At 52.9% G+C, this 21710-nt stretch overlaps 1 protein-coding gene across 2 annotated transcripts; it reads left to right on the top strand.

Moving 5' to 3' along the window:
• Nucleotides 1-125: 125 nt before the first annotated feature.
• CD40 (CD40 molecule) lies at nucleotides 126-11585 on the top strand. 2 transcript variants are annotated; one of them, XM_069547018.1, is made up of 9 exons: nucleotides 126-611; nucleotides 3991-4069; nucleotides 4394-4519; nucleotides 4790-4936; nucleotides 5580-5673; nucleotides 8447-8508; nucleotides 10378-10464; nucleotides 10570-10598; nucleotides 11026-11585. In XM_069547018.1, exons 1-9 carry the CDS (start codon nucleotides 561-563, stop codon nucleotides 11191-11193), a joined length of 843 nt encoding a protein of 280 aa, XP_069403119.1. In that variant the 5' UTR covers nucleotides 126-560; the 3' UTR covers nucleotides 11194-11585. The 2 variants fall into 2 exon arrangements, with proteins under 2 accessions (XP_069403119.1, XP_069403118.1); XM_069547017.1 differs by having other exon boundaries at nucleotides 259-611; nucleotides 10378-10476.
• The last annotated feature ends 10125 nt before the right edge of the window (nucleotides 11586-21710 follow it).

Genomic DNA, 21710 nt, shown 5'->3' on the forward strand with positions numbered 1-21710 from the left:
TCCAAACCTCCTTCCACCACCCAGCCGTGGCCTTCCCGTTTTCTGGGAGCTTCTTTAGGCCTCTCCATCCGCGGCGTTCGACACTTTCGGTTCCGCTGGGATTGCCGGAGGCGGCGGGGAAGAACGGGGCGGGGTGGAGGAGTCTTAACACCCATAGGGATCTCTCTCCACTCCCTTCGCCTCTCTCCCAACTCCTCATCCCCATCCCCAGAAAGCGGCTGCCTCTCTCCTGTTCGGCCTTTGTAGTCCTAGGGGGCGCGGGGAGGGGGGGTTCCCATGAAGAGCTCTCCTTGGAACCACCCTTTCCCCCTTTCTCCCCGCTTCCTTCCCCAAAGTGCGTCCCTAAACTCCTTGGGGAATTAGACTCCCCGGGAATGTCCTGGGGGAAATCCCAGGGAGGTGTATCTCCGGGAGCTCCGCCCCCCCGCCAGCGAGGCTGGCTGCGATTGGTCCCCGAAGACCCCGCTTCTTTCCTGGGCGGGCCCCCGGGCCAGGACAGGGGAACTGGAAGCGCCTAAGTCCCGGCGCGCTCTCCTCCCGCCGCCGTTTCTCACCTCGCCATGGTTCGTTTGCCACTGCAGTGTCTCTGCTGGGGCTTCTTTCTGACCGCCGTAAGTTGAAATTCCGTTCCGACCAGAGGCGGGAATTTGAGATTAGAGAGTAGGGAATGGGAAAAGAAGCGATACTTCGGAAAGGGGACCTTCTGAGCTGATTTTGCGGTGGGGGTGTGGAAGCTGGGTAGGGTACCGGGGTCATGGCTGAATGAGATGGGCTGTTTCTCTCTCCTCCCGGGCAGGGGTGGGGGTCCCAGGTGGCCCACAGAGGGCGCCTAGTGGGGTCGCCGCAGGAAACGCCTAGGCAGATGAGGTTGGGGGTTTCGGCAGCTTTAAGCCTTTATCTGGTCAAAGAACTGGAGTCTGGGTCTGCCTCGAAGGCTGGCCCGAAAGAGACGGTGAGGGGTTTCAGAAGTGAGAAGGGAGGCCAGCCAAGGGAAGGGGCGGGTTTGGCCGGTTTCCTCTTTCCCATTGTGGATAAATGCCAGCCTCTGTGAGTGGTTATCACCTCCTTGCCAGCTGGGGTGGCCTTCTTCCAGGACATCTTGCGGGAGCATGGGATGAGGGCAGTGGCCCAGGTGCTTCTCTGAGAAGGCAAGGAGCTTTAAACGTTCCCACTCCAGAACCAAATCCTGGTGATCTTCCCCTACCCCCAACATAGGAGGAATACCCAAGGCTGTGACCCTGCCTCCTGAATTTAAGGTGACATAGGGGACTCTTGGGGGACCTGAACAGTTCATGGGACCATGAAAGGGCTGGGAGACCAGCAGAGGTTTCTCCAGGTGCCAGAAGGGCTAAGATATGCCCAACCAAGCATATCTCCGGGATTTTCAGAGTTCCACACTTGACTCGCTTCTAGTTTAAATGTATTTTTGTAGTTCCTCATTCTGGAGGCTGGGAATCCCCCAAGTACCTGACACTGTCATCCCCACCCCTCTGGTCTCCCCCTAACTTTCAAGGGCTGTACTTTCTGGCATGAAGGCAGGGCAGGAATGACCCATGAAGTAGGGGGTCAGCAGCAAGGGGAGAGATGCTGTGGGGAAGCTACTCTGGCCCCAGCACTTTCATTTTCACTGTAAGCAATGGCTCTTAGGGAGAAAGGGGGCAGGAAGGGGGCTCTTGGAGGAGAAGTGGAGGAAAAGCCAGCGGGGATAGGGTGAAAGGTGGTCTGGGCTTCTCAAGAGCAAAGTCCCAATTTTAGCTCCAGGTGGAGACTAGGCTGTGACAACAATATCTGAGGCTGTTTACTGAGAGCTTCCTGTGTGTCAGGCTCTGAGCAAAATACTTTACGTGCATTCTTGGTCTGATTTCTTCCAACTCCCCCATTATACAGATGAGCAAACTGAGGCTCAGAGAGAGAAAATGGCTTGCCCCAATCCACTTAGCTAGGTGGAACCTGCCAATAAATGTACATCTGCCTGATTTCTGAGCCAGCCTCTCAGATGGTGAGAGTCTCCAAGCCTTGGTCCTGAGCTACCACATGTCAGAAGGGTTGAAACTGTGAAGTGGGAACTGGGGATTTGACGCATTTTCAGAGGAGGGGCTATATGTCTCGTATGTTTGAAAATGGCATAGAGGACTTTTGCTGCCCTGGGAGTGTGGGGGGAAGGTCCATGGGCTTGTGGGGAGAACATTCACAGGATGGTGTGTTGTGATGTGATGGCGGGAGCAGTAACCTTTGCTCTTTCCTTCCCTGCTTGGGATAAGACGCACTTCTGTAAGTGATTCACGCGCCCCCCCCCCCCCCCCCCCGCCCCAAGTTGAATGAGAACTACCAATTAGGCAGGTTCCTGGTAGCCAGGGTGCTGGGCAACCCAGCAGATACTTATGTATGTATGATAATTAAAAGTGCCATTTAATGAGCAACTCCTATGTTCTGGACACTATACCAGGCCATATTTATCCATTCTTTCTCGTCTTCACAACCTAATCTGTGCATGCGTGCATTCTAAATTGCTTCAGTCAACTCTTGTGACACCATGGATTGTAGCCTGCCAGGGCTCTGTCCATGGGATTCTCCAGGCAAGAAAACTGGAGTGAGCTGCCATATCCTCCTCCAGAGGGTCTTCCTGACCCAGGGATCAAACCCATGTCTCTTAGGTCTCCTGTATTGGAAGGCGGGTTCTTAACCACTGGGGCCACCTAGGAAGTCCTAATCTGTGGGGCAGGCATTATTTCTCCCATTTTAGAGTTGTAGAAACTGAGGATAAGAGAGGCAAAACAATTAGTTAAGTGTTACAAAGTCAAGACTGGAGCTTTAAGCTGTTTGACCCTTAAAACTGTTCTTTTCACTGGCTGTTCCCAAAGTGTGAGATGATTTTAGAGAGCATGCGGTTGCTGTTGTGAAGTTGCTAAGTCATGTCAACTCTTCTGCAGCCCCATGCAGATGTAGAATTAACAACATAGATTCACTTTGCAGTTCTATTTAAAATCCTTTTCATTTTTCAAGAAGGAAGTCGCTGGAGCTAGAATATAGTTAATACCTCTCAAATGCCTTCTAATCCTCCTTTTAAAACAAAAATCAGGAGCAGGCCTGGGGTAGAGGGCTGTCAGTAAGCAAAGCAATCAGCTATGGCTTAATGACATTGTTTTGTTTCTGCTGAATTTATTTTTAGGGTTGCCTTTTATTTATGAGAAGTGATACTAGTTTTGCTCTCATGGCAATGCTATGAGGTTTACCTTGAAAATAAATGTATTTAAATGAACAAGAAGTGATGAATAGCATGGGTGGTACCTGGATGTAGTGACAATAATACAGGAGACCCACGCTGATGGAGAGAGGGAGTATTGAGACCCGAGTTCTCATTCGGATTCTATCACTGTGTGACCTTGGGCAAGTGAATCGGCCTTTCTGGTCCCCAGTCTCACCACGTGTGAAGTGAAAGAGTTGGATTTTATGCTTCCAGCTGCTCCATCCTGTATTTCGTGACGGAGGGGTTGGATGATCAGATGATGAGAGGCTGAAGGGAGAAAACATGACGAGGCTCGGAGAGGGGAAGAGGGTGGGGAGCAAAAGAATAGAAGGAAGAGGCCAGATGCTAAATATAGCCCCCATTTGGGCTAGGACCAGCTGGAGTCAGCCAGCTTCAGGACTCCAGGGTAGATGCTGGAGTCCTCATGTGCTCTTGGGTTGCTGGGGAGAGGAAAGACTCAGCCCTCAAGCCAAAAGGAAGATGTGTTTAGTGCAATGAATACTGTGAGTTAACAGTGCAATTACTTTGTAAAATATCAGAGTGATTCTCTGGGTACCTTTGTCATCATACTAGTTGGCAGTTTAGATAAAAACAAATGTAACATATAACACACAGGCCCCGTTTTTCTGCTTTGTACTTCCACTTTGGTTCTAACCTCTGTCCTGGCCGATTTGCACCTGTCTGCCAAGGAGGCTACATCTGAGATTTCAAGATCCCTTCAAATCACCCAATTCTTTTTTTAGGTCCACCCAGAACCAGCCACTGCCTGCGGAGAGAAGCAATACCCAGTGAACAGTCTTTGCTGTGATTTGTGCCCGCCGGGTGAGACGCCGACCCTCTAGCCCCACGTGGGACCTGTCTTGGTCTGCTGGCACATGCAGATCTCATGTGTCAACGATAAGCTTTCGTCTTAAATGACCCCTGGGATTCCCTGTCCCTGCCCCAGGATGTTCTGAGCTTCCTTTCTGCCAACCAAGAACTAGGGTTCCTATCTCTTCTGCGTCCTATACCCGAGTATGAAGGCTGGAAGGGTCTGGGACTGCCCTCTTTGCAGCCCCCTCCCTAAAGCCCAGCCTTACCACTTTTCAGTTAAGTGTCTGACTCATTGGGTGGCCTGGAGCACCCTCATTTCCGGATGTTTTCCAGGACAGAAACTGCTGAACGACTGCACAGAGGTCAGCAAAACAGAATGCCAGTCCTGCGGTAAAGGCGAATTCCTGTCCACCTGGAACAGAGAAAAATACTGTCACGAGCACAGATACTGCAACCCCAGTGCGTGGGCTGCGGGGGAAGGGGCCCTTGGGAGTCAGGCTGACAGTCCAGCTCATTCCTGACAGTACAGCCATCCTGGCTTTTTAAATTTTAATAGCCAGGGTCTGTTCTGATTGGTTAGAGTCTGGGTTGTCTTGGTTGTTGCCTAATTTGATTGCCGTCCCTGCTAGGAAGAGGGTCTAAAACAAAAGAACAGGAAATATGAAGATCAGAGGCCCCTGGATCAAGGCCGGTAAGGGGTTCCCATCCTTCCTTCCTGTCTCTGCACAGACCTAGGGCTCCGGATCCAGAGCGAGGGCACCTTGAATACAGACACCACTTGCGTATGTGATGAAGGCCAACACTGTACCAGTCACACCTGCGAAAGTTGCACGCCCCACAGCTTGTGTCTCCCTGGCTTCGGGGTCAAGCAGATCGGTAAGTGGCCTGTCTGGGAATCAGCTTTAGAGGCAGGAGAGAGGAGGCAAGGGCCCAAGGAGAGGGGCTGGGCAGCGGTCACTCTTCCCCAGAGGTGGAGAGACCAGCCTACATTGATATCTCCACCATGCTGCTGCTGCTAAGTCGCTTCAGTCATGTCCGACTCTGTGCGACGCCATAGATGGCAGCCCACCAGGCTCCACCGTTCCTGGGATTCTCCAGGCAAGAACACTGGAGTGGGTTGCCATTTCCTTCTCCAATGCATGAAAGTGAAAAGTGAAAGTGAAGTCGCTCAGTTGTGTCAGACTCTTTGCAACCCCATGGACTGTAGCCCACCAGGCTCCTCCACCCATGGGATTTTCCAGGCAAGAGTACTGGAGCGGGGTGCCACTGCCTTCTCCGTATCTCCACAATAGTGGGTTGGAAATGGAATCTTCGCCTTCTGCCTCCCACCATGGGCATCAGCCTCGGGAGGGCCATGGGGGAAGCCTCGTTAGGGGCCGCCTGCCCCAAGGGAAGGTGTGTGCTGTGGGGAGAAGTGCTTTGAAGCAGGATACTTGTCTGGTCCTGCCTGCCCACCGGTCCCCCTAACAGCCAGACAGGGGCTCCACTGTAATGATTAATGCCTCCTCTTCCCCCTCAGCTACAGGGGTTTTGGATACCATCTGTGAACCCTGCCCGGTTGGCTTCTTCTCCAATGTGTCATCTGCTTTTGAAAAGTGTCACCCTTGGACAAGGTATAAGGACTTATCCCTTGTGTTTCCTGCCTGAAAAGGGGCATGGGACCCGCTTCCCTTCTCTCTGGCCACCAGTCCTTCGGTCCCTGCTCCCCATGTCCAGACACACTCACACACCTCTAGAATGTCTCGAGGGATCCCACAGCCAACCAGAAAGACACTTTCGGCATTTCCTGCCTGCTCTCTCTTGGTGGTAATAGACACCGCTGCTCTCTGATCTTTGGTGAAATTCTCCCTCTGTGGGGGCACAGTGACACCTCTCTTCCTTTCCTTGTACCCCTCTCAGCCCCTCCTTCCTCCTCCTGAACTGGTTTTCTAGGCCTCTGTTCTAGGCTCTAGTCTCCCCTCACTTTGCCCACCTCCCCTGGACCATCTTTTCCACATCCGTGGCTTTGGCTACTATCCTCCTTTGATCGTTCCCCATCACCATCTGTCTAGATTTGTCTCCTAGGTCCCAGCCTGTCGTATCTACCTGCTGAGGGTACACCTCCTCGGAGGTGAGCCACGGGCACCTGCCTGCTCCCTTCACCCGCTGTGATAGGCGCAAACATGCCTCTGGGCACCTGTTGTGGGGTCCCCCTCCGTCTCCCCCAGTCAGTCACTAAGTCCTGTCTGTCTAACCTTCCAAACGTTTTGGGCCTCTTCCTTCTTCTCTCTAATCTCCCCTGTCACCACCTTAGTTTGGACCTCATCACTGTGGTCTGGCTGATGCTGTAGCCTCCTCACTGGCCTCCCTGCCTCTAGCTTCTCCCTTTCATCTGGTTCTCCATCCCTTGGCCAAAGTAAGCTTTCCACCGTTCTCTTCGGAGCACGGCACTCCCTGTTTAAAATGCTCTGCGGCTCTCTGCGCCTTTGGGATGAAACCCTGACTCCTCTGCACAGCCTCTGACCTCCCAGCTTCCTCTCTTGATCTCTTCGTGACATCATGTTGCTTGCAATTCCCTCAACACACTGTTTGTTCTCTTGCATTAAACTCTTCTGCCTGGAATACGCTTAAGCACATGCCTGATTAAGTTTTTTTTTTTTTTTCCTTTACGTTTAATTTGAAAAAATGAGTAAGACAGGCATGAGGACAGAAGGCATAAAAGGGCCAGTAGTGATACGTCCCCTCGTCACCCTCAGCCATCCTGCAGCTGCTGGACCACACGTGTCCTTCTAGAGATTCTCTGCACAAACAAAGGCATACATGTGCAAACGGATCTTTCACACAAATAATAGCATCCCGTATATACCTTGTTTACTGTCTGCAAGTCTCCAGTAGGTGGCAAACTCCTGAACTATAGAGACGATCTTTTTTTCTTCCATGGATGTATCCCTTATGCTCCAAACAGCATCTGCTGCATAGTAGGTGCTCAATAAATCTTTACTGATAAATGTTGACTGGGAAAGGGAGGCACCTTGGTTTGGTAGAACCAAAGCACTGGGTTCCAAACTCACTCAGCTTAGAAAGGGTATGACCGCATGGGACTGGGACCCTCATCTGAGCCTTGGTGTCCTCATTTGGAAAATGAGAATGACCTTCATTTCACAAGGGTAGAGGAACAGACATGTAAATGTGTTTCAAAAACTCTTAAGCACTCTTCTCTTATATGTGCTTTCTTTGAAGCTTCTCTTTTTCCTGCGTTAGATGTTTTGTCCTTTGTGATGTCCTTCTTTGTCCATCCCTTTCCATTCCTCCTGGGAACCACCTTGGTCCAAGTCTTCATCATCTCCTGGCAAGCCATTTTTCTGTCATTTCTCCTCCTGGGAGATCTTTGGCCATTAAATCCTCTAGCAGCTTTAGTCATCTGGTTGGATGCTGACGCGACCCACCAGCTGAATCCAGCTGAAAACTTCATGGCTGATTAGTGATCTGGTTCTAAAGATCCAGTTTTCCAGAGTTTCCTTATACCATCTGGCTCATCACCCACCTAATCCTTCGTATCATGTTGTCCTGCTTAAAGAGAATATGGTGGTATTGTTGTTCAGGCGCTAAGTTGTGTCTGACTCCTCTGCAGCCCCACAGCCTGTAGCCCACCAGGCTCCTCCGTCCATGGGATTTCCCAGACAAGAATACTGGAGTGGGTTGCCATTTCCTTCCCCAGAGGGTCTTCTCCACCCAGGGACTGAACCTGAGTCTCTTGCATTACAGGTGGATTCTTTACCGCTGAGCCGCCTGGCGCGCCCTAAATATACTGATGTTCTAAATTTTACATTCCTCAAGGGCCCACTGAGATCTGACTTCCCCAGGGAAGTCTTTCTGGATGACTCTCAAACCAGAGATTCTCAACTGAGCAGTTTTCTCCCCCAGGGGACACATGACGGTACCTGGAGATATTTTGGTTCTCACGACTGGGGAGGAGGATGCTGCTGGCCTCTAGTGGGTAGAGGCCAGGGATGCTGCTAAACATCCTACGGTATTCAGGACAGTCCCCACCACAGAAGAAAAATTATGTGGCCCCCAGACATCAGTGGTGCCAAATTTGAGCAGTCCCCCCTCATCCTTGCATCCCAGTCTAGGTGGATTCTGCCTCCTCTACCCTGAACCATGCCTGGTTCACAGGCTTCCCTATCCTCACTCCTTCACGGTTTACCATTGTCTTTCCTCTGTACTCGCGAGTTCTGTATGAACAGTCTGTGTCATTCCCGTAACAAGCGGCACAGGAGGGTGCACATCACATGCTCTGTTGGGGGCTGGCTGTCTCCCTCTGGGGCTGGAAATCTCATGAGTGGGGAAACTTAGTTTCTCTTTCTCTGTGTGTGTGTCTGCATGTGCATGCGTGTCTGTACACAGCTGCGAGAGAAAAGGCCTGGTGGAGCAACATGTGGGGACGAATAAGACAGACGCTGTCTGCGGTAAGTCCTGGAGAGTGGGCCCCGCAGCAGGCTAAGGAGGCGGGGAGCTGAGGGGGAGACTGGGGCACCCGGAAGCACTGGTGGGGAAAGAGGGAGGGGGGCTCAAGCAAGAGGAGGAGGCAGTTTGGAACTGTGGCAGCCTAGCTCTGCTGCTTACCTGTGGCGCCTGGGCAAGTCACTCCCTCTCTCTGAGCCTCAGTTTCTTCATCTGTAAGATGGGATAACACCGCCTCCCCTAATAGGGCAGTGTAAGTCCCTGGTGTGGGCACAGGCATTTTGGAGGTGCCCCTTGGAGCTCTTCTGCCGCCCTGCACACGGAGGCCCAGCATGTGTGACACTGGTTCCTCTCAGGCGCTCAGTTTTGTTTTTTTTTTTTTTGTCTTTTTTTTTGGCTGCGCCACATGGCTTGCAGAATCTCAGTTCCCTGACCAAGAACTGAATCCCGGCCATAGCAGTGAAAGCCCGGAACCCTAACCTCTAGGCCACCAGGGCCCTCAGTTGTGATCTTAGAATGAGGAGGTGACTCACAGCTCAGATCACAGACTCAAATAACTATAGAGATTAGGCAGGATCCAGTTAATGAGGGGAAAAGATCAGGGGTAAGAGAAAGGCACTCTGCTTTTCCTTAAAATTCACTTTCCTCTTGGCAAGGTTGGGACTGGGGTGAGGTGAGGGAGGCACTTGCCTTGGACACAATATTTAAGGGGGCACCAGAAAAATGCTGTCATCAAGATAGATATTTGAGGCAATACTTAAAAAAAAATTACTGTGAATTACTGTGGTGGCGCCTCCAAAATGCCTGCGCCCACGCCAGGGATTTACACTGCCCTATTAGGGGAGGTGGTATTATCCCATTTTACAGATGAGGAAACTGAGGCTCAGAGAGAGGGAGTGACTTGCCCAGGCTCCACAGATAAGCGGCAGAGTTAGGTTGCCACAGTTCCAAACTGCCTCCATAACAAATAGAATAACAAGAGTTTAAATAAAGACAGGCTCCAACCCTGTATTTGTACAACCCAGCCTCACTTGCCTCACTGTAATCCCGACTCCAGTTCCAATAAAACTTTATTTAAAAACAGGCAGCTGGCCGGTGGTCCAGAGTTTGCTGATATAATTTTTCAAAACATGACATTAAAATATGACCTATTTGGGACTTCCCTGGCAGCCCAGTGGTTAAGACTCTGCACTTCCTATGCTGCAGACACGGGTTTGATCCCTGGCCAGGGAACTAAGATCCCATATGTTGTGTGGCGTGGCCAAAAAAATACGACTTATCTTGATTACTGAGCTTTTGGGTGTCCCCTTCAGTTTTGTCCTAAGGCAGTGCTTTACTGGTCTTACTTTAGTCCTTACCACACCTCTGGTCTTTTTTTCCAGTTTCCCGTATAGAATAGAGACTTAGGCACAAGAAACACTTTCCCTTCCCTTCCATTCTTCTATAACAAAGACAAGGGTGCAGAGATAAATGAGGCTGGGCCAATAACGGACAAAGTAGGGAGGGGTGGGAAGTGTGGCGAGCTGGTAGCGGCAACTTTCACCACTCAGTTCTGGCCAATGAGTGGCAGGTGGGCTGCTGGCCCACTGGGGCTGGATCTTCCAAATTTGTAAGAGAAATCAGATACCTACATTTTAAATGTGCAATCTCCCAATCTTAAAATGTTGGCAAATATAAATTAAAACACACACAGAGACACACACACATGCCAGTCACACTAAAGACATCTGCTGGTCACACTTCTACTAGGGGCCATGTGTTTGAAATTTCTGATATAGATGAGCTTAGACACAGAAGGATTTGAGAGTCCAGTAAAGCGCAGCCGCTTTGGGCAAAAGGTTGGGGAGCCATGGCTGAAGTCTTGCTCTCTCCAGGTTTCCAGAGTCGGATGAGGACCCTGGTGGCGATCCCCATCACGATGGGAGTCCTGTTTGCTGTCCTGTTGGTATCTGCCTGTATCAGTGAGTCCCCAGGTGGGGAGGTGATGGGGCAGGAGGGACAGTTGGCGGGTCACCTGTTTCCTTATCTGGCCTTGCCGACTCCTCATCCTTTTTTTTTCTCTCTAGGGAACATGACCAAGAAGAGGCAGGCTAAGGTAGGTCACCCAGGGGGACAGTCTAAGACAGGAAAGAAAGACTGATGCATTGTTGCCTATATGGCAACAAAATTGAGGCAGGGGCTGCCAGTCCCCAGCACCACTGGCAAAATTGAGGCTGGGGCTGCCAGTCCCCAGCACCACTGGCAAAGTCTGACATTTACTCTTCTTTCCTGGGAGAGCAGCATCTTCCGAGCCTTGGTGTGGGATCTAGGAGTGGGTGATAGAGGAACATTTCCTTAACCCCCGGGCTCCCCTTACGGAAGCTTCGTAACGCCCTCGCTGTGGCCAGCAGGGGGCAGGACGCACCCATGGAATCAGCACTGACCCTTGATTGGGGAAAGGGAAAAGGGGCGAGGGGTGGGATGGCTTCCAGGGAAGCTGTCGGAAGTGTTGCTAGGGGCAACCCCAAGCCTTGTCTCCCCAGGCCCTGCACCCTACGGCTGAAAGGCAGGATCCCGTGGAGACGATTGATCCGGAGGATTTTCCCGGCCCCCACCCGCCTCCTCCGGTGCAGGAGACCTTATGCTGGTGTCAGCCGGTGGCCCAGGAGGACGGCAAAGAGAGCCGCATCTCCGTGCAGGAGCGAGAATGAAGCCGCGGGCGCTCGGGGGCGTGGCCGCCGGGCCCATGGACACGAACCCGGGGCTGCTGCTGCTGCGGGGGAGGGCGACAGCCGCCCTGCAGCCCAGAAACAGTTCACCTTGGGGCGCCTTTCACCCCAGCTCTGAAGCCCGTTCAATCTCCCAACCTGCTTTTAACGATGGTAACAAAACTTTGGGGAGGACATACAATAATATCCACCAGACCTTCCACCCCAGCGAGCTGTTCATTGCTGACAGATGTCATTCGGTGGCTGCTCTGAGCCCAGGAGGCAGATACATGGATATGCATCGCAGTATTGTTTGTGACAGCGAGCAACTGGAAACTGCTTAACTGTCCATCACCAGGGGACTGGTTAAATAAAATTGTAATATATTTATGCAACAGATCTTAAAAACACTGTCATGGGGGGAAGAGTAGGTTGCAGAATGGTGGGCATAGAAACTTTTTTTTAAAGCAGAGTCGGACACGACTGAAGCGACTTAGCAGCAGCAGCAGCAGCAGCCCAAACCAGGAGGCTCAGTGCTAAAGCATCCACCTTCCAATGCAGGAGATGCACGAGATGTGGGTTCAACCCCTGGGAAGATCCCCTGAAGGAGGAAATGGCAACCCGCTCACTCCAGTGTTCTTGCCTGGAGAAGTCCATGGACAGAGGAGCTTGGTGGGCTACAATCCATGGGGTTGCAAAGAGTGGGACGTGACTGAGCACGCACACACAACCCCAAACAATATGACATATCACCTACAGATACATATATAAACACAGAGTGTTATATATGTGGGTATAGACGGGGGTCCTGGAAGGACACACAGAACTTGCACAGCTTGAAGAATTGTACTGTCTCAGTTAGGGAAGAAGGGTCCGGGGGAGGGTTGGTTAAAGAAAGATTTGACTTTCCCATAATGCTTCATTCCCCCCCCCCCCAAAAGAAGAGTGATTTCACATACTGCTTATGTAATTAAAAAGTCATCAAACATGTAAAAAGAAAAGCGGGGGTGGACACGCTGGGTGACATGAGCTGCCTCACATGCTGTCAGGCTCTCAGAATCAGGGTGCTTTCTGAGCGTAAATAAGAAAAGTCCCCAGGCCACGGCCTCTCCAGGGTGGGTTCTACGTGCCCTCACATTTGGCACCCTGTTTGCAAAGGGGTTTCCCCATGTGGTTCACATTCTCGACAATAGCCTTTGGGGCAGGCAGGGCCAGCATCCCCCTACGTCTTTATCGGAGGTGGAAATGGAGGCCTAGAGAGGTAACTTATAGTCACACAGCAGCTCAGAGCGGAGCACCTCGGAGCGCCCCTTCCTGGTCCTGGGCCGCTCTTTCCAGCCCTGCTTGCTCTCTGGAGCCTAGATCTGTGACCCCTTCCCAGGGAGCTCCCGGGCTCCCCACCTCCTTTGACATCCCAAATGCCACTGGATCCTCTGACGGCTTCTTGGTCAGATGGTGCCCCCTTCCCCCTAAGCAGTATCTGGGGATAAAAATAAACCGTCCTGTTCTCTTTTCCTGCTGTGCCAACTGAGGGGGAGCCTAGCCAGGAGGAGCAGCAGATGGAGTGGGAGCAGAGGGGAGGGGAGGGGGGAGGTTGTAGGGCAAGAAGGAGAAGGAAGGGGATTGCAAAACCCCAGCACAAAGACTCCTGCTGAAGATGGGGCTGGGCTGGTTTAACCCAGGGATCCACCCCCCACCCCTCCCACCGGGAGAAGCTGCTTTGGATTTCCCAACCTGTCCTGCTGCCTGGAGGGTGCAGGTGGAGAGGGCTTGTCCCCAATGGAGGCTGTGAGGGCAGCTGGGAGCCAGGAGAGGGGCACCTGGCTTGGCAAGCTTCCCAGGAGAGAACCATTTGGAGGAGCCAGGGGGAGCATCTGGTTCAGAAAGCAGGGCAAAGTGGTGGAGGTGGGGGGTGGGGGGGAGGGGAGCCCTTGGGCCTCACCTTTATCCCCTGCCGAGAGTCCAGGGAAGCCCTGGTGACTCAGTGGTAAAGAATCTGCCTGCCAAGCAGGAGACGAAGGTTTGATCCCTGGGTCAGGAAGATCTGCTGGAGAAGGAAATATTCTTGCCCAGGAAATCTTGTGGACAGAGGACCCTGGAGGGTTACAGTCCATGGGGTTGCAAAAGAGTTGGGGCTAAAACAACAAGAGTCTAAATGCTAGTGCTACTTCTGTAGAGGACTGTACGGCAGGCAGAAAGAGACTAAAGGCCCAAGTCTGCCACCTATGGTCGGTGTGACCCTGGGTAGGTCACGCTCACTTTTTAGGGTCTCAGTTTGCTCATCTGGCAAATGGAGGCAATACAATGGACAGATGCTATGGATGCCTCCTTCGATCTTTCCTAGTCACTGTTTCTCAGTCTTGAGCATGTATCAGAACCACCTATAAGACCTGTCATTAATAAAAGATAGATTGCTGGGCTCCGCCGCCCGTGTTTCTGATTCAGTATCTTTGGGATGCGGCCCAAGACTGTGCATTTCTACAGGTTTCCCAGGTGATGCTGCAGGTCCAGGGGTCACCCTCGGCGTTCACATTTCTTGCTGAGCAGTCGGTTTCCTCTGGAAAGCTCTTAGGGCTTTCCCTGGTTTTCAAAACAGGCTTGGTGCAGGTGTAGGGCAGGTAAGATGCAGCTGGGCGAGCAAATGCCCTGGATGTGCGCATGCACGCTCAGTCACACCAGTCCTGTCTGACTCTTTGCGACCCCTTGGACTGTAAGCCTGCCAGGTTCCTCTGTCCATGGGACCCTCCAGGCAAGAATACTACAGTGGGTTGCCATGGCCCTCCTCCAGGGGATCTTCCCAACCCAAGGATTTAACCCACATCTCTTACATAATGCTCTGAATACTCTCAAACAAACAGAAGTGAAAGTTGGAGAATAAATGCCCCAGCCTCCTTGCCCTTGGGAGGGACAGATCTGAGGTGTGTTCTGTGCTGTCTCCTGGGTTCCCAGAGGGCTTGATCCACAGATGCCCTCTGCATGGGCTTCCTTTTCTTTTCTGTCTCATGTCCCACAGCCCCACTGGTGCCTCTTGGGCTCAAACCTCCAAAAAACTACCTGCATGCCTTCCTTGTTGCAGAGTCTGCTTTTGGAGAAGTCCACTCCAAGAGTCAGCATTGGCCAAGCATGAGAAGGTACAATTTTGTATATCTTGCATCCCTGACAAAGAGAAGGGGTTGTTATTCTTGGCAGCTGTAGCAAGTTCTGGGTTCTAAATGGACCTCAGCGAGGAACTTTTTAGGTGACCTTGGGGAAGTTGCTGTCTGGTTCTGAGGTTTCCCCTGCTCAGATATGATGAAGGACTGGGGTTCGATGAGTTCTAGTGCTCAGTGGCTTCAGTCGTGTCCAACTCTGTAGCCCGCCAGGTTCCTCTGTCCTTGGGGATTTTCCAGGCGAGAATACTGGAGTGGGTCGCCATGCCCTCCTCCAGGGGATCTTCCCAACGCAGTAATCGAACCCATATCCCTGGCGTCTCCTGCATTGTAGGCAGTTTCTTTACCCACTGAGCCACCCGGGAAGCCCATTATGAGTTCTAGGGAGCTTGCCAACTCTAAAAGAGGATCAGCCCACACTGTAGAGTCCACTCTGACCTGTGGATGAATGGGTGGGCGTGAAACTCGCATCAGCCAGAAGGTGGCGCCAAAGTAATGTCCGAAGACCCTGGCGGCTGGCTTCTGCCCGCTCTCATCCTCCCGTCATCCATCCGCCCGAGCCTCCTGCGACTTCTACTCTCCAACTTGATCCTCTCTCCACTGCTTCCTCCATTTAACAAGCATTCCTGCATTCCTCCTGTGGCCTCTCCCCCAGCTAGGGTTGTGCGTGCCCTGCTCAGTCACTTCAGTCGTGTAGAGTTGAGCAGGGAGCACCAAGAATGCGCAGGGCCGGAGCGCTCTGCGCTAGGCACAGGGCTAAGAACTTCACACGCTTGTCTAAAGTCCCTAGCACAACCCCAAATAAGGCACAGTCTCTTCGAACGCCCAGTTTACAGATGGAGGCTCAGAGGCTAAATGACTTGCTAAGGCCTGAAGAATTAGAGCTGGGATTTAGGCCTAACTGGTTGATCCAAAACCTCTGGCGAGTGAAAACCCAGGCACACGTCATTAGGCTGTTAAAAGGCCGTGTGACTGCCCAGGGCAGAAGAAAAGGCCTCGCAAGAGCAGGTAACCTTTAGGGCTGGGTTAACACGGGGGCTGGAGAGCAAGACAGGCAGGTTGGGGGAGTCAGGACGGCAGAGCCTCTGGGCAAAGCCGCAGCAAGGCTCTTTCCATCTTGTGGGGGCGGGGGAGGTGGCATCTATGGATTCTATCCAGTGGTTGCCCTCTAATAATGAAAGTTATATATTGCTGGGCATCCAGATTTCTATATTAAATCTCCCAATGTTTAAATGCTACCAATCCCCCAAGTTAAAACCGTGAGAGCTCAAGACAGCATATCACAGAGGGTTGAAATTAAAAGCGACTGGGAATTTCATTGTATTCAGCACTTTTCTTTTATAATTAAAAAAATTTTTCGGCCACATTGCGTGGCACAGTTATCTGCCCAGGGATCGAACCCACGCCATGGAAGAGTGGAGTCTTAAGCACTGGACCTCCAGGGAAGAGCTACTTTTGTTTTCTATGAGGGGAGACTGAGGCCCTGGGAGGGTCCAGAGTCAGGTCAGGCCACATGTGCCAGGCAGGTTGTCTCTTTTCTCTGCACCCCAGCTGGGAGGCTGGAGAGTTTCTGGGGCCTTAGGCTCCACCCTGCGACCCTGGTTAACTGGATCTAAAACACCGAAATTCTAGGACTGGGGGGGGCAAGGGCTGAGCTGGCTGTAATGCCCTCTTAATTTGATGGCAACCCCCACCCCATCTCGGCCCTCAGGCATACACTCACACACTCTCCCCTTGAGCCTTCAGGGCCCTGCAGTTGATTCCTTGGGCAGCAGAAGTTATTAAAGAGTCTGCCCCGAAGGATTTCTCTCCCCAAGAGTGATTCTAGCTCAGAAAATTACCAACCCACCTGCAGGGGTGGGGAGATACAGTTTTAATTTGTTTAAAAAAAAAAAAAAAGAAAAAAAAAACCCATGCTGTGGTCCTGGAGTCTGGGGGATGGGGGAAGCTCTTTGGGGGAGGGGTCCTCTGGGATGTGCAACATTGCTGGCAAGTGAAAAACCAGGCACACGTCATTAGGCTGTTAAAAGGCCGTGTGACTGCCCAGGGCAGAAGAAAAGGTGTGTGTGAGGGGGTCGGTGATCAGTAAAATCAGTGTGCAGCTTTCGCCCAGACAGAAAGTGGGTGGCGGTGGAGGGATTGGGGGTAGAGGGGCCCCCTGCTTCTCTATTCCAGTCCCCTCTTCCAGTCCCTGGGGCCTCTCTGCCTCTCTCACCGCCCGCCGACTGGCACATTCCGCTGGGCCCTGGCACCCAGCTAGTTCACTGCCTGCTTCTCCCTCTAGGATCTCCTCCCACCCTCTGCAGTCTCTGCGTCTCCCCCTCCCCACCTTCTGCCTGTCTCCCTGACCGAGATCACCTCCTTCCCCGCCTCCCAGCCCTCCCATCTCATCCTCGTTCTCTTTTGAACAAGTATTCTTACTTTGGCAGATCACCAAACTCCGACCCGTGCGTCTCAGCACCCTCCACCCCTGTCCAAGCAATGCCCAGGGAAACCAGCCCACCTGTGAGAGCTCCCCCCTCCCCCCTTCCCGCCCCCGCTTCCAAACCCCCACCAAAGGCAAGTTACAGGTCCTTCCAGACTTGTTTTCTGTACCAAAAAATATTTTTTCAACTCGGGCTATTATTCCATGCACTATTTTGTAAGCAGCCTTCTTTGCTTAACTGTGAACAACAGACGTCTCTCCATGCCAATAAATATAGATCGACAACAAGCTTTTTAATTGCCGCATAGGATTCCATTGTCTGGCTGGAGCCCGACTCAGGTAAGGGCCCCATATTAATGGACATGTAGGTGGCTTCTCTCTTTCCCTCTTGAGTTCCTTCCTGCTTCTATGGCATCCCCCTCTCCACTTCCTTTCATTTTTCCCCTCCTCTCTGGCCTTCATCCCCAGCCTCCCACCCTCCCCATTCTCTCCAAGCCTTGGGGGGCCCCCTGTGGAGGAGTAGGGGGTCGCTGGTGTTTAACACTTGCTCCCCTGTGTCAGACATGTGCCATCTCATTAGTAAGCCTGTCCCCCCAAGTGAGGCAGGCAGGAGCCACAGGGGCAGCGAGAGGCCTAATTGAATGTAACTAATTATTCACTCCCTTAAATGGGCCTGGGAGGGACAGAATTACTCACTCTGAGCTGGGGAGACAGGGAACTGGCCGGCTGGCAAACAAATCCTGGGGCCTGCGGAGCCAGTCCTCCTTGGAATACTAATTAGGCAGGAGGGCAGGATCAGATCAGGAACCGAGAGCAGAGCCAGCCGCCTGGCCCGTCCCCCTCTCCCAGCTGGGAAACCGGGGGTCTAGAGGAGAAATGAATCGTTGTGTGAAGCTAGTTGCAGGCCCACCCCATCCTGGACCTGGGAAGGGTCACTAAGGGAGCGGGGGTTGGGAGACATGAAATGTTGAGCCTTCCTTTGGCTCTAGGGAAACGGGATTCGTGTTTCAGGGGGAGAGAGGCGAGAGGCAGGAGCCCCTGTGGGGATGGGACAGGTGGGGATGGATGGCAAGAGACCTCAGTCCCACCTGGAGCCGCCAGGACCCAGCTGGCTCCAAGGAGGGTCCCCTTTGCTGTCAGGGGCAGAGCAAATGATGATGTCCCCAGTCCCTATGGCAGCCCGCCGGGGCAGACTCCTTAGCGAAGCCAAGGAGCACAGGTTGGGAGAAGAGATGCGGGTGAGTCATCCCAGATCAGAGCCAGCACGGGCCAGAGCCAGGGCTCAGCCCTCTTTCACTACCAAGCTTGAGTTCCTAACCGACAGAAGGACCCAAACCTCACTCCTGACAAATCAAAATGTCCTCAGGGTGGGGTGGGGCGGTACTAGTCCAGGCATCAGTTTTTTTTTTTTTTTTAAGAGCTTCCTGGTGATTCTAACATTCTGTTGTTGTTGGTTGTTTAGTGTCTAAGTTGTGTCCCACTCTGCGATCCCATAGACTGTAACCCGCCAGGTCCCTCTGTCCACGGGATCTCTCAGGCAAGAATACTGGAGTGGGTTGCCATTTCCTTCTCCAGGGGATCTTCCTGACCCAGGGATCGAACCCACGTCTCTTGCATTCAAAGGCAGATTCTTTACCCTGAGCTACCAGGGAAGCCCTCTAACATTCTTCCGGGTCTGAAAACCACTTGTTTAGGCCTTAGTTCCCTATGAGTCTCTGTTCTGAGGCAGGGGCGGGGTGGCCTGGGTAGGGAGGTGAAGAAAGACCTGAATGCGGCCCCAGGGAGCTCCATGCTGGGCAACTCCTGCAGGTCAGAGGTGAGGATATGGGGAGATGCAGAAAGGAGAGTGAAGGGGTGTGTGTGTGTGAGAGAGAGATAATCGTAATCCTGCCATCTTATACAGGCACTTATCACATAGGATCTCATTTGATCCTGACAACAGACGACAGCTCTTTGAGAGGGTATAGTTATCCTTGCAGCTGAAAAAAGTGAGGATCAGAAAGGTTGAGTAAGTGGCCCAAGGAAACACAGCACAGCCAACATCCTGGCTCTCCTGGATTCCAAACCCCATGCTCCTTTCTCTGCTGCGGCTTTGATTTGCTGTTGTGTTTGTGATGTCTTCTCCAGCAGGTGTTAGTGTGGGCGTGCTACTATTCTGTGTGTGTGCATGCTTGTTAGATGGGTCTGTATGAGCATGCCTTTCCCTCCTGAAAGGGGCTGGCTGTTCACAAGCCTCCCACTCCCGTCCAGCACAAAGCCTCCTGTTGACCAATGAGAAGAAGGGGGAGAGGGCAAAAACTCCAGCTTCTTGCCCCCTTTTCCTGAAGCCAGCTCCAGTACCCACTCAAGAGGCAGCCTCCCCTTGATGCTGGGGGCTAGCTAGGGACAGGCGAAGGCAGGGTACCCTTCCAGCCAAGTGCCGGTCAGCCTTGCTTGTAATGAATGTGGAGTGAGACCTCTCTGTAGTCCTAGGGCAGGGAAGTTTCCCCTGCCCCATGAGCACGTTGCCCCTGCTTTGGCCCCCAGCGAGGGTGGCAGAGAGAGATGGATCACCTCCACCTTCCCCGAGTGCATGGGGGCTTCACAGCGGAGGAGTAAATTTATGAGCCCAACACAGATCCCCTAATCACCTCTTCGGCTGATCCATCTTCCTGGAGTCAGGGATGACATGAAATTATCATGAAATACATCTCCAGATGATGGAGGTGCTGGTTGGTTGGGGGCCAGCAAAGGTGCCGGGGCAGAGGAAGTTGGGGCTCAGGTGGGAGGGCCGTTGCCACCCCCTTCTTGGCTGAGACCCAGAGAGGGGGACCTTGCTCACTTTCCAGAGTCTTTGGCTGGGGTGGGGCAGCTGTGCTCCATCTCTGCCTCCAACTTCCTTGGAAGCCCCCTGCTCAATGAGACTCTGAAGCCACCAGGCTGCATGTGGGACCTCAGCTCTGATGGGGCTATGAGGCACTTGTGTTTCCAGACTCCCAGAGTCAGAGAGACGGGCAGGGTAGGCTGAACAGGGCAGCTGGATTGGAGGAAGGGCTGGGTTCTGCATGAGTGGGTAGGGGCACCAGAAACAGGGTCAGGACCACGGTCCTGGGTGATGCTCCACACCTTTGGTTGCCCACCTATAATCATGGGCAGGGAGCAATCAGAAGGTCTCTCAGAGGGACGGGGTCTTTGGAGGCTCCGCTGCTGTATCTGGTATTAACTCTTCACTCTTTGGGATTGAGGAGAGAGTCACGAAAGGGACCAGTGTTGAGGGGGTGCTACTTGGAGAGCTTGGGGTAGCACCTAGTTACTACTATGTTTGGAAGTACAGCTGACCCTTGAACAACACGGGGGTTGGGAGCACCCACCCTCTATGCAGTGGAAAATCCACGTGTAGCTACAGTTGGCCCTCCGTGTTCACGATTCCACATTCAAAGATTCAACTAATTGCAGATTGTGTAGCACCATAGTATGCATTTCTTGAAAAATGTCTACCTATAGATATTTTATATAAAATATCTGCATAGGTATCTGTGCAGTTCAAACCTGTGTTTTTCAAGGGTCAAGTGCAGTTAGTATTTTCCCATGCCCTATAGCAGGATGGGGGGCTTCCCTGGTGCCTGCAATGCCGGAAACCTGGATTCAATCCTTGGGTTGGGAAGACCCCCTAGAGAAGGGCATGGCAACCCACTCCAATATTCTGGTCTGGAGAATCCCATGGACAGAGGAGCCTGGTGGGCTAAAGTCCACGGGGTCACAAACAGTGGGAGACAACGAAGTGACTTACACTCACTCACATAGCAGGATGGTGTGTTCCAGCTGAATGCCAGTCTTGGAGCTGGTCCCCAAAGTCCAGTGGTTCCTCCCTCTCCCTCTGGCTGGCAGTGTCTGGGTCCCTTCCCCATAGACCGTGGTCTTGAAGCCACTGAGTCAGAGGATGGGCCCAGGGATGAAGGGCATACAGGGGTCCCCAAACCCAGGTGCCAGAGCCTTCCTGCCTCTCCTCACCCCCACTTCAGCCAGCTCTCAGGGGACCCCCTGCCCCACACCCTGAGCACTGAGACGGAAGTGGATGCAGCCAGCCAGCTGGGATGCGGTCATCCAGCCTCCTGAGCAAGGCCAGCTCTTCCTGTGGGAAACTGTGAGAGTTGAGGCTCTGCGGGGGCTCCCTGGGTGGGACTGGCTGGCCCAGCCCGCCCTGATCTAGCCCTGGGACACCCCCCTGGGAAGGGGCACAGCGACTCTGGGGGATGGTAAAAGTCCAGACAGCCAGACCAGCCGCACCTAGTGATGTTTCGGGCTGGGCGGGGGCCCTGGAGTGTGAGTGCAGCCCCGAGGCAGTGGGGTGGTGGGGAGCCAGACACAGCCAACTCTGGAAATGAAATTTGCGTTGTTATCTGTGCTCGCTCAGGCCAAGGGCCTTGGGCATTGGCTAACCTGACTGAGGAGTTAAGAAGCAGGGAGGGGCCCGGAAGCAGAGGGGTGGTGGGAGCTGAAACACAGGCTGGAGTGGAGGGAGCACCTGCTGGAGCGTGTGTGTGGATCCCTTGGGGGGTTTGTATTTGTGCCTTTTGGTTTTCCCCAAGTGTGTGTGTGTGTTTCCCTGCTTTATGTGGATGTCCTTTAAAGGGATGCGGGGTGAGTACTTGGCTTCTTGCTCATGTGTTGAGATTTCTCGAGTGTGTGTGTGTGTGTGTGTGTGTGTATGTACACAACCACACATTCCCTGCGGTTTGGTGTGTACACGCTCTATCATACCCCACCCCCTCAGCAGCCTGCAGGTCCAAACACAGTCTAAGGAATAGAGCGGGGATGGGGGGGCAGGGCACCCAGAGGGTGGTCCTGGGAGAGCTGGGCCCTGGAGATGGCCCTGGCCTGGCAGGGAGCAAAGGGGCAATCAGTGGAGAGGCCACGAGAGTGCTGGCTGATTGAGGAAGAGGAATTAGCCAGGAGCCTCTCGGGGC

This window comes from Ovis canadensis, chromosome 13, assembly GCF_042477335.2.
Source record: "Ovis canadensis isolate MfBH-ARS-UI-01 breed Bighorn chromosome 13, ARS-UI_OviCan_v2, whole genome shotgun sequence".
In the NCBI taxonomy this organism is placed as follows: Eukaryota; Metazoa; Chordata; class Mammalia; order Artiodactyla; family Bovidae; genus Ovis; species Ovis canadensis.